This window comes from Protomyctophum bolini (assembly GCF_963924005.1).
Source record: "Protomyctophum bolini genome assembly, chromosome: 10".
NCBI classification, from domain to species: Eukaryota; Metazoa; Chordata; class Actinopteri; order Myctophiformes; family Myctophidae; genus Protomyctophum; species Protomyctophum bolini.
The window spans coordinates 40,993,787-41,005,509 of NC_137871.1; the positions used below are offsets into that span (position 1 = coordinate 40,993,787).

General features: G+C 44.0%; 2 protein-coding genes across 2 annotated transcripts; both read right to left on the minus strand.

The window, feature by feature from the left end:
* Positions 1-208: 208 nt before the first annotated feature.
* Positions 209-1,381, minus strand: LOC308322297 (chemerin-like receptor 1; the record flags this gene model as incomplete). Its single annotated transcript, XM_080773499.1, has 1 exon — positions 209-1,381. One exon carries the CDS (start codon positions 1,379-1,381, stop codon positions 209-211), a length of 1,173 nt encoding a protein of 390 aa, XP_080629625.1.
* Positions 1,382-3,699: 2,318 nt separating this feature from the next.
* Positions 3,700-7,365, minus strand: LOC308322298 (toll-like receptor 10; the record flags this gene model as incomplete). The annotated part of the gene is made up of 3 exons (XM_080773500.1): positions 3,700-4,579; positions 4,828-4,945; positions 5,805-7,365. 3 exons carry the CDS (start codon positions 7,363-7,365, stop codon positions 4,342-4,344), a joined length of 1,917 nt encoding a protein of 638 aa, XP_080629626.1. The 3' UTR covers positions 3,700-4,341.
* Positions 7,366-11,723: the final 4,358 nt, after the last annotated feature.

Here is an 11,723-nt window from a genome sequence, read left to right on the forward strand (position 1 = left end):
GGGAGCGCAGGGAGAAAAACTCAAACATTATGTCAAAGAGAACTTCAACCTTCGACCAGTGTTCATTTTGACAGCAAATTCTCTTTCTCAAATTCTTTTGAATCTGAGTCTTAGTCAACAAAATGAACACTGACTTCAACATGGATATAATCTCAGCATCACGTTTCAATCTTGGAGAACATGAGGCTATACTGAGAAGAGAAGCCATTTACAGTATTGTGCCCTCACTGACCCTCAGTGTCTTGACTGGTGCTCCCTGGGTCTGTGGGGCTGTTGGTCTGAGGTCCATTTCCAGTATTGTGCCCTCAGTGTCTTGACTGGTGCTCCCTGGGTCTGTGGGGCTGTTGGTCTGAGACGGCAGCTCCTCAGCGAAGGCTCTCTCCAGCACCTTCAGGATGGACCTGCCAATCCCGACCTTGGAATCCCGACCCATGAACACGTACAGCAGCGGGTTCAGACAGCTGTTGAGGAGCGCCAGGCCGAGGCTTACGGGGATCCCGATGGTGGTCACGCGACCCGTCCCGCTGTACTCTGCCGCCTGCATGTTCACGAACTCCATCAGATGTATGACGTGAAAGGGGGCCCAGCACAGGAAAAACACGGCGATAACGGTCGCTATGATTCTGAAGGGCCGGCCCGATTGGCTGGCCAGCGAGCGATTATTCCTGAGCCGGCAGATGATGACGGAATAGCAGGAGACGATGGCGGTGAAAGGGACCGCGAATCCCACGATGAAGCGAGGGACGACCATGACCCCGAATCGAAATGCCCTCAACTGCTTCGTTTCAGGCGTACAGTCGACATGCTCATCGCGGAGTCCAAAGTCGTCCGAGCACCAGAGCAGGTTCTTATCGTAGGGGGAAGGGGTCCTGTTTCTGTAGAGGTAGTGAGGGGAGCTGAGAGCCAGGGCCAGCGCCCACACGCCCAGACTCACCCAGGACGCCGCTCTGACGCTGCGGTGGTTCTGGGCCCACACCGGACGCACCACGCTCACGCACCTGTCCACGCCGATGACCGTCAGCGTGTAGATGCTGGCGTACATGTTGGTGTAGAAGACGGTGCCGCTCACTTTGCACGGGAACCAGCCGAAAGGCCAGTGGCCGCCCAGCGCCGTGTACGCGATGGCCAGGGGCAGGACGGCCATGCCCAGGAAGTCGGCCGCGGCCAGGTTGAGGTACCAGACGGTGCTGACGGTCTTCTTCATCCTGAAGCCCGTCGCCCAGATGACCACGCCGTTGCCCACCACGCCCACCGCGAACACCACGCTGTAGATGACCAGGGACATGGCGTAGGGCGCCGTCGTAGAAGGCCTGGAGACGTTCGCACAAGAAGACGCATGAGGGTCTTCCCCAAAGGAGCCGTTAACAGCAGCCATCTCCATCGTTGTCCCAAAACCTACAATGGGAAAAAAAAATATTAATGCGGGTGCAGTACTTAGTTTAGACAGTTTTTTATTTAGACTAGTCATTGGTTAGACCAGTCATTACTAGTCCTACAACTACAACCTATCTCAAACCCTCACCCTAAACCTAACCTCCCACGGGGCAGCACACCTAAACCTAACCTTAACCCATGTCTAACCAATGACTAGTCTAAACTAAGTATGCACCCCATTAATGCACCGTACATACATGCTTTGTTTTAACACGCCATGCACATATTATTATTATTATTTAACTGAAAATATTTGGTGTCCTGGGGGACCACCATACAAGATTTGCATTATTAAAATGTTGTTCTTGTGAAGTCCACAGATGTGTGGACATGCACTCAGAGATTAAAGCAGAAACAACTAGAAAGGTGCCAGTGTCAGTCATAGCCAATCGCAATGCTGTGAGTGTGAAAGATATTCTGACTGAAGTAGGCCTACTGGAAATTAGAAATACTCAAGTGAAGTAAAAAGAGTACAGTACTTTCCATGCACCATAATAGCCATACCAGGGACCACGCACAGGCGCACCCTCCTCTGTGATCCTATTGCCTGGGGTTTAAACAGCCACAACTCCCCCAATAATAACTGTAATCCATGTTGATTTCACATCTCTAATAGCATACAAAACTAGATCTTTGGGCACTTTAGTCAGTGCTAAGAGGCAGATTGGAACAGACAGTCAATCTGAAAATGCCTTATTATTTTTAAGCATATAAAAAAAAGCTACATATTTATTTTTGCCTTGGTTGGAACGTTTGAGAACTACTGATTTAGAAGTTGTTGAATCGGCCTCAGGTCTTAATGGCTTAAATAGCCCTATGTTCTAGATAGCAATCATTGCTTGTCTAGATAATAAAGACAATGAATTAAAGCATGTATACCTGTTTCACAGTGTTGAAGAGATGTCAGAGCAGAAGCAGTGTCCTGTTCAAAGGGTGGTCAGTGAACACTGAATGATTCGCCATGCAACTCCTTGCAACATGCAACTCCTTGCAACATACTCCTTGCAACATGGAACTCCTTGCAACCAATGCCATTATCTCCAATTGCAGTTGCAAGGAGTTGCATTGGTGGTTCATTTGGTCTTTATATGCATACATGTAGGCTACTGCAAGTGTCATATCATTGCTGTTGGTGTAGAAATCCCCCCATCTCCATGTTTTCACTTTTTGGGGTGAAAATGAACGCCATACCGTATCAGAGCAAAGAAAGTGCACGCTGTGAGCTTGTAGATCAACAATTGTCTTTATTAGCCAATTGGTTTTTTTTTTATGTTAAATTGCGTGTGCGCGCATGTGTGTGTGTTTTTATGAATATTGAACCAATGAAAAGTACTGTATCAACAACAACTTGTGACTAAATAATAACTACATTAGACCCATTGGAACACCACTAGAGGTTCTTTCTTCCATTTTATGCAAAGTAACCGTTTTGGACGAACAAGCTTGCAGGTTTCCACCCAACAGCGTCTGAACTAAGGCCAGACCGCACCAATGCAACTATAGGTGCAACTCCATGCAATGCCATTGGGGATTTCTATGGTTGCAAGTATACTGTAGCTGCTGTAGACATGTTGCAACTAGGAGTTAGCCTGGCATGAGTTGCATGTTGCAAGGAGTTGTGGTCGATCTGGCCATAAATTAGGTACTCTAGTCTCCAGTCTCCACCCCAAAAAGATGCACAGAAACACAGAGTGAGCCTTGTGAACCACGGAAACCACAAATGCATCTGTCATTTTTAGATTTGAGCTAAAAACATTATTTTATACCTTTCTATTTTATACCACCTTCCTGAATCAAATAAAATCACCCCAAGGTTGACTTTTTGTATTAATATTGAACCAGGTTTTGTAATTGAATGTGTTTTCTATGCTATATGTTTTCACCTTGACAACTGTTACCATGCAATATATTATGAAAACAGGGGAAACCCCAGTACCTCCGTAGGGTTGGTCGCTTCAAATCGCCCATGAAGGAGTGGGGCCTGGCAGACAGACAGCGCAGCATGCGAGTGTGGTGAGCCTGAGCAGACTGCCATAATCACCACCTGTCCTCAGTACAGACCTCCTTCAGAGGCTGGCCTCTTCTACGTGGGGCCAGAGACAATGTCGTGGCTTTGTGACACTGATCTGGACATAATGATACAGTAAGAGCACAACAAACAGAAACAGTGTAGCGGACGCAGCTGGCCTAAGCTTTTACGGATGAAGTCTGAACTGATGATCTTGAAGTAGTTTTTATTCATAGATCAACGTAGAACTGGGACAGAAATAGAATACAATATATCAATGGTCATAAATCACTACAATATAATCCATAAACAGTTCCAATCTCAGGCACAAAATACATTTTCCATGCATCACTAAAGTACATTACATTACACAATACATATACTGTATATAGTTTGCAACAATAATACCAATAACAGTGCAAGCAAATCAATAAAATACCTTGTCCCCCTTTCCAGCTATAGGTGCCATCTTCTGTGTGTGCCTGTGTGGCATCAGTTAGTTCCATGGTTAGTTGGCATTTGACCGTTCCTTTCCTTAGCCATCCATAACCAACAAACTTTAGACAGCACCACATTTGTGTGCTGTCTGTTCCAAGCCTTCTCTGTACTGAGGCAGCAATAGCATTTCCTTGTTTTTAACTCCTAGTGCCACAGCTGAGCTAGCTGGGTCCCAATCATCTGATTCTTATCAGCTGCGATCAGTTGTTGGCACAATAATGTCTTCAAATGAATAGACTTCTTGTTCAATGCCTCACAACACTGTGAATATATACTAAACAATAAAAGTATTACCTGTGGGTCCGTTACAAACAGTAAAACCAGTAACTATTAGAAGGAAGATAAAAAAGAAATGTATAAAAGAGAAACAACTCATTATACACAAATAAAACATATACGAACTAAGTAAAACTCAAACTGGGTTCAATGCTAGAGGTCAGGTCAGCGTGAGGTGTGTCCAGAGCCCTGCGTAGGTTCTGCCAGAACAGTCCAGGGTGCTGTCTAGCCCGGGACCAGCTCAGGTAGGTGTGTCTCTTCACCAGCTTCTTCATGTGATAGTAGGGAGACAACTGGTGGGCTGGAATGTCCTCCAGAAACACCAGGATCAACACGTCCTTCTGTTCGTCAAACAGACGGTAGCTGCACACAGGAGAGGACATTTACACTAAGTTAAGTAAGTTGTATGGACAGTTTTATGTATAATGACCAAGAGCCACAGGGTAGAGACACTGTATACACAAAGTATACACTTTGTAACACACGTCTCATTACAATACTTCACTTCATAACACAAGCAATAGTAGTCTAAAATGCAAATAAAGGGGTCTAAATGAATACAAACAAGCCAATTAATCATTGGGCTATGACATCAGCATTACTGCCCCCACCTGGCCATCTGGATCTCTCTAGAGCACCATTCACTCTCCAGGTAATGATGGCTGATCACACAGATGATCTTTCTGCTGCCATAGATGGCATCTGTAATGTTCTCTATGATGGGTTTACCTGGAAACAAAACACACATTATTCACACCACATTTGTACTTAGTTTAGACAGTTTTTGGTTTAGACTAGTCATTGGTTAAACCAGTCATTAGTCCTACAACTACAACCTATCTCAAACCCTCACCCTAACCCTAACCTCCCACGGGGCAGCACACCTAAACCTAACCTTAACCCATGTCTAACCAATGACTAGTCTAAACTAAGTATGCACCCCCTATTTCACTTCTTCATACTGTAGATAGATAGATAGATAGATGTAATGATACACTATAGGCTAGCTAGACAACATAAGCAGAGAGAGGTCCCTACCTGCTTTACAACCATTAGTGACAATATCCCCATACATGGGAATTCTTTCCCATCAGTCACTCATTATCCCCATACATGGGAATGCCCCCAAATAAGCCCAGGTAACCTGCGATGTCTCCCTTTTGACCGATACCTGTCCATTCAAACTCTAGATGGGCCTGCCCCAAAGTTATTAGTGCAGCCGTGCCAAGCAGCCGGCAAAAACTAGAATTCTCAACAGGCCCGAAATAAAGCAAGGCCCTAATCAAACCCTGTACACTCAAGAGAATGTCCCCGCTACCACCCTTATATCTCTATTTATGGAGCTGACCTCATCAAACCCTGTACACTCAAGACATGCTCCTTATATGGCCAGTACAGAATTAATTTCATGTTGATCTGACCCCCAAATGCCAAAGTGCCAGCGCTCGCCCAGCAGTCTGCTGTCAACGAGGCGGATGCGTGCACAGCCTTTAGGGCGAGGTTCTCGCCCCTAAGGGCGAGCTTCTTGCCCTTAAGCGTCTTACTGGTATAAATACAGTATTACTTTGAGATAGAGAGAGGTTTGTACCTGGTGGGAAGTCTCGGTGGTGCAGACAGAGTTTCCAGCCCTGCTCTCCCTCCAACACGGGAAGCATTTCTCTGTAAACCCAGAGCTCATCGTGAACGTTGTAGGAGATGAAGGCATCGTAGCGCTGAGGAGACCCCTTCTTTCTTTCCTTGGCATCATAAAGGAAGGCCAGGAAGAGGTAGTAGGCATAGAAAAGATGCAAACGCAGGAAGTGGTAGGTGAAGGATGTGAGCAGAGTTAGCACAATCACACAAGTGGAGGAAATGTAGCAGATGAAGCCAACGTCCACCCAACAGTAATGGATGTCAAAGTCCAGAAACCTGGTTCCCTTTTTATCCAGAGGAAAGCCACAAGTGTAGAGGTGAGCATCAACCACCTGTGTTTGGTTGTTGTTCTGCATCCACTGCAGAAAGTCAGCATTAGAACAATCACAAGCTAAAGGGTTGTCATCCATGTTAACATATCTGAGAGCAGGGAGGAAACTGAACACAGAGACATTGATCACTGTCAACTCATTCTGGCTCAGGTCCAGCCAGGAGAGTTGAGTCAGATTGGCTTGTGCCAGGAAATCCAGGGACGTCAGATTACAGTCTATTAAGGAAAGAGTCTTCACTAGCTGTGGTACATTTTTATATGTTTCTGTGTCTGGTTGTGTATCATGGACAACTTTCAAATGTTCCAAATGTTTCATATCTGAGATCATGTCCAATACGATATATGTTGTCAGGGCGCTTGTACTGAATTTTATTGTTAAGCTCTTCAGGCTCTGCAGTAAGGTGATATTGTTTTGCCTTTGTAACTCATGGGGAGGTGAAGGTGACATTTTTAAGTGGTCATTAAAAGTTAGACTAAGTGTTTCAAGTTTATCTAGTCCTTGAAAATAGCTGTTGTTCCATGGAATGTAGAGTAATTCCATGTCTAATTGCTTGAGTGATTTCAGACTCATGAAATCCCCTTCGAGGGGCATTATTGAGATGTCATTCATTCTTAAATCCAAAGATTCTAGTGTGTGGAAGCCAATCTTGAATGTGGCGCCATACGAGCTAATAAAATTGTGTACCAGAGTTAGAACCTTTAACTCATTAAGATGTTGAAAAACACACGGTTTGAGTTCAAATATGTGGTTGTAACCTAGATCAAGGCTTGTGAGTCTGGTTAAATTTAAGAAGTCTGAGCATCTTAAATCATTAATCTGATTGTTACTCAGGCCGAGGATTTGAAGCATGGAGAGATTCTTAACATCTTCTGGCACTTCGGAAAGTTGGTTGTGGCCGAGGTTCAATTGACTCAGTTGATTCATTTGTTTGATTGAATCCTTCGACAGTTCAGTCAGGCCAGTTAGAACCAGGTTGGTAAGCTGAGTACAATGTGACAGTGTTTCGGTAAGGCTGTCATTGATGTTACCAACAGCGAGTGTCCTCAGTGTGGGTATTTTGCAGATTATATTTAAGAGATCTCTGTCTATACCCTCAACGTCCAGATATAGATACTCCAGTGAATCAAGGCTCTGTAGAGCCTTTCTGATGGTGTGAGACACAATAGAACCATACAGACGCACCATGGTTATATTGCTCAGAAAATACTTGTCTGGTATGTCCCACTCCCATCCAGATTCATTACAACAGTCTGACAGGTCGATTGTCTTAAGATGTGGAAACGCAGCTGTTGTGATGCTAAACACTTTTATTGACTGTGACATCACTTTCAACTCCCCGAGCTCAGAGGACATGTTTAATGGGAGATCTTTTGACTGAAAAGACTCTAACTCATCAAATGTGACTTTCAGCACCTGTAAGCGTGGTAGTTGTAAGATGGTAATGATATCTGCCACTTGAGTGCACTTTAGATTTAGTTCCTGTAAGCTGGTGAGTGACTGGAAGGCAGCAGGGTTGAAGAAATGGATATCGTTATCGGACAAAATCAGTATCAAGAGGTTAGACAGTCCCTGAAACATATTGTCTGTCAGGGTTGTTAGTTGGTTATCGTACATATTGAGCTCTTTAAGTTGCACCAAAGGAACAAAAGCCCCGTCATCTACATGACTTATTGAATTATGACTCAGGTCCAAATATGTGAGATTTGACAGATGATAAAAATCTGCATTGTTTATGTTTTGGATGTCACACCTTATTGCTAGTGATATAACGTCTCTGGGAATGTCATCTGGTATGCTATCGAGATCACAAGAATTACAAAACACTGAAACACCATCAGTGAGATGATCATTGTAAAGAATAGTAGAGCAGTCTTTCAGGAAGTAAGCCAGTGTGGGACTAAGATGAAGCAACAACAGAAATAAAAAGGAGAAACGCTGGCAGCTTCCTGTCTGTAGCATCATGGCTGTCTTCAGGGTCAAACTGTCAGTTTGTTGGTGGAGTAACTCTGCTGTGGACACTGGTTGGTGACAACACTGTTCAGCATTGATGATCTAATAAAGAGGATACAACAATAAAACACTTACATTACACATGTAACCTTTTATTTGATCTTCAACCATACATAGAGCATCATCAGTCTGTATTCCACACGACTCATGTGGAAAAGGGCTATAGCATTACGTGTGGACAGACTTGTCCCACGTCATTGTCATCCTGTTGGGACTCAACTACAACAATAACTTGTTGGACTTAACCCATTCTGACCTGAGATCAGATTCATACGAGGTTTCCACTGGACACACACTGGTCTGATTAACCCATTCTGACCTGAGATCAGTTTCTAAAAATGTCAGTCGTTCTTCGATTTTTCAAAAATAGCAGACCTACAAGCTCTTACATGAGCTTGTAGATCTGCTATTTTTCAATAGCTAAAGCATAACATGATGCTAACACCAAAATGGGTGCCCGTTCAGAATGGGTTAACTAACTTTTAAATACACAGAAAAAACTCAAAAGGTGCATGGATTACTTGTCAACTTCCACATTTACCCTCTTTCACTTCACTTCACTGATGGTCATCAAGTTCATGTTTCATAATCATTATTATTTCTTATCAAATAATTCTTGAGTTAACTATGGAATCACACATTTCCCGTCACTGTGTCACACCCCAGGTGAGAGAGCATGTGACATCATCAGGGATGGAGATACTGTACCTGATGTAATCAATATTAAGCCCATATATGGAGATCCCCGATGTCATCAATATTTGACAGCATCTGACCTCAAACCTCTAAATCTCCATATATGGAGCTGACCTGTTCTGACATTCCATATGTTGAAAAACACATTAAGAGACTTCCACCAGCACGTTACATGTCCTACTAGGGGCAGTAAGATTCTAGACCTGTGCTACAGTAATGTGAAAAATGCATATAAATCACTACCCCTCCCGCCCCTGGGTGCATCTGACCACAATTGTGTGCACCTCATTCCCGTCTACCGCACCGCATTACAAAGGGCTAAAGTGCAGTGCATTCGCTATAAGAACTGGAAGGATGATGCCTGTCAGAAGCCCGACACACACCGGCTGCGTCCCCCGCCCGGCGCACCCGCGCCCGGCGCACCGATAGAACACAGTTCTATTCTCCAGGCGGCGCCGCGCTGCAACGCGCCGCAGACGGTCGCAGCCGGTGTGTGGTGGGCTTGACTCTCCAGGGTCTCCTTGACTCTACGGATTGGGACATGTTTGTTGAATCATCCGCTGACATTGACGAGTTGACTGATGTCGTCACTAGTTGGACCTCATACTGTGAAAGCATTGTTATCCCCACTAAATGTGTCAAAGTGTATCCCAACTCCAAGCCATGCATGGGTATCTAAGTCCCTCAAATCACTTCTTCAAAGGAAGAACAGAGCCTTTAAGGAGGGGAACCTTGTAGAACTACGCAATTTGCAAAAAGAAATTAAAAGAGAAGTCAGGGCTGGTAAAATTAAGTACAAAAACAAAATTGAAGCTCAACTCAAATCAAACAACCTGGGCTCTGCCTGGGCAGGGGATGAAAACAATTACAGGGGTGAAAGAGGGAGAAAGGAAAAAGGTTGAGCTGCCCCCAACTTTACCTCTGATCATCAATTGGCTCAGAGCCTCAATGATTTCTATACTAGATTCGATGTCCATGACTTCAGCAATAACCATTGCGTGTCCTTTAAAGGCTGTAAGCCTGGGAAACGTTCCGGCCCAGACAATATTGGGGGTCACCTGATAAAGACTTGCGCTGAACAACTAGGCCCTATCTTTTATTATATATTTAATCTATCTCTTTTCCAGCAGAAGGTGCCATCCCTCTGGAAACAGTCCACTATAGTTCCGGTGGCCAAGAGCAATAAGCCCCAAACGCTCAATGATTTCAGGCCTGTTGCTCTAACTTCCCTGATCATGAAAACGAATCAAGTCCGAGCTCGTGGCAAAAACTGAGCGCTTACTGGACCCCCTCCAGTCTGCGTATAGGGCTGGAAGGGGTGTTCAAGATGCACTTGCCACCTTATTGAATCTCCTGCACAAACACCTTGAAGGTAGTAAAACTAGGCTGCTCTTTATTGATTTTTCCTCAGCATTTAATACCATACAGCCCCATGTCTTGGTTGATAAACTGGTTAACTCCTTTGGTGTAGAATCAGATCCTTGTCTGGTGGGCTGGATTCTTGACTTCTTAACCAACAGATCTCAACCAACGTGTAAGGGTTAATGAAATACTGTCTAGCTTCCTGACTTCTACTGGCTCGCCCCAGGGTTGTGTTTTATCTGCCTTTCTTTACATTCTTTATACCAACGATTGTGTTAGCCATTTCCAAAATAGATTCATCATTAAATAGATTCATCGTCAGCCTGCTTGACAATGATGAGAACTGTCACAGGCAAGTGGTAGACGACTTTCTATCCTGGTGTGACAACGCCTTCTTGCAGCTTAATGTTCCCCCCCCCCCCCACCCGTCCTTCCTCTTCGATGTCTCCCTTTTGACTGATACCGTTCCATTTAAACTCAAGACGGGCCTGCCCCAAAGTTATTAGTGCAGCCGCACCCAGCAGTCTGAGGTCACCCAGGCGGATGCGTGCACGCGAGGTCGCTTCTCGCCCTCAGGCGTCTTACTGGTATCTCTTACTGGTATCATAGCACAATAACAAATCAAATAGATAAACACGTTATTCCTAACCCCTACGTGTTGCTACCAGTTTATATTACAATCAACCTAGCATCTGTCTAAACAACATGCTATGTAAATCACATCTGTGGTCAAGATAAATACGTTACGAAAACATGAGTGACTGACAACGTGGCGCAGCGCGGCGCGTTGTGAGCTTGTAGATCTGCTATTGTCAGCATGCAACAAAGTGTAAAATGATTTATACTGGATCTCTTGTCCACTGGTCCCTTCCAAACATTTTAGTCTAGTTTTTATTTGTTGTCAGTATATTTAGTCTTAGTTTTAGTCATTATAGCTTAGTTTTCATTTAGTTTCCATTTAGTTTGTCAGTGAAAAAAGGTATAGTCGACAAACATTTTTCATCTTTAGTCGACAAAATCAACACTGCATAGTCCAGGACCGAGAGGAAAGTGGTCTCAATATATATTTTTTTAACTAGAATTGGGAAAACGTAATTTATTACCGAACAGAACAGAAAAAGTTTTATTAGTTTAGAGACAAGACAAACTATACTGTATACAGGCATGGGGTGCGAAATTGATACATAATTATTTGGGGTGAACTACTCCTGTAACATAACAAGGACATTATCCCCATTATATAAGATATCATATCAACACAAAAAAGTCACAATGATACTTTCTGGATGAAGGAATTATAATATTGAATCCTACCTGAACTCCTAAACGTCAGTCACAACCATCTCAGACAGGATTCAGGCATGAAGTCCATAATTTGACCACAGCTCAGCTACACCTCAGGAAGAACATTGTGAAACAACTAGTGAAAGAGGATCAAGCACGCCGAAGATGCAGAAATGTTCCACTTTAGAGGA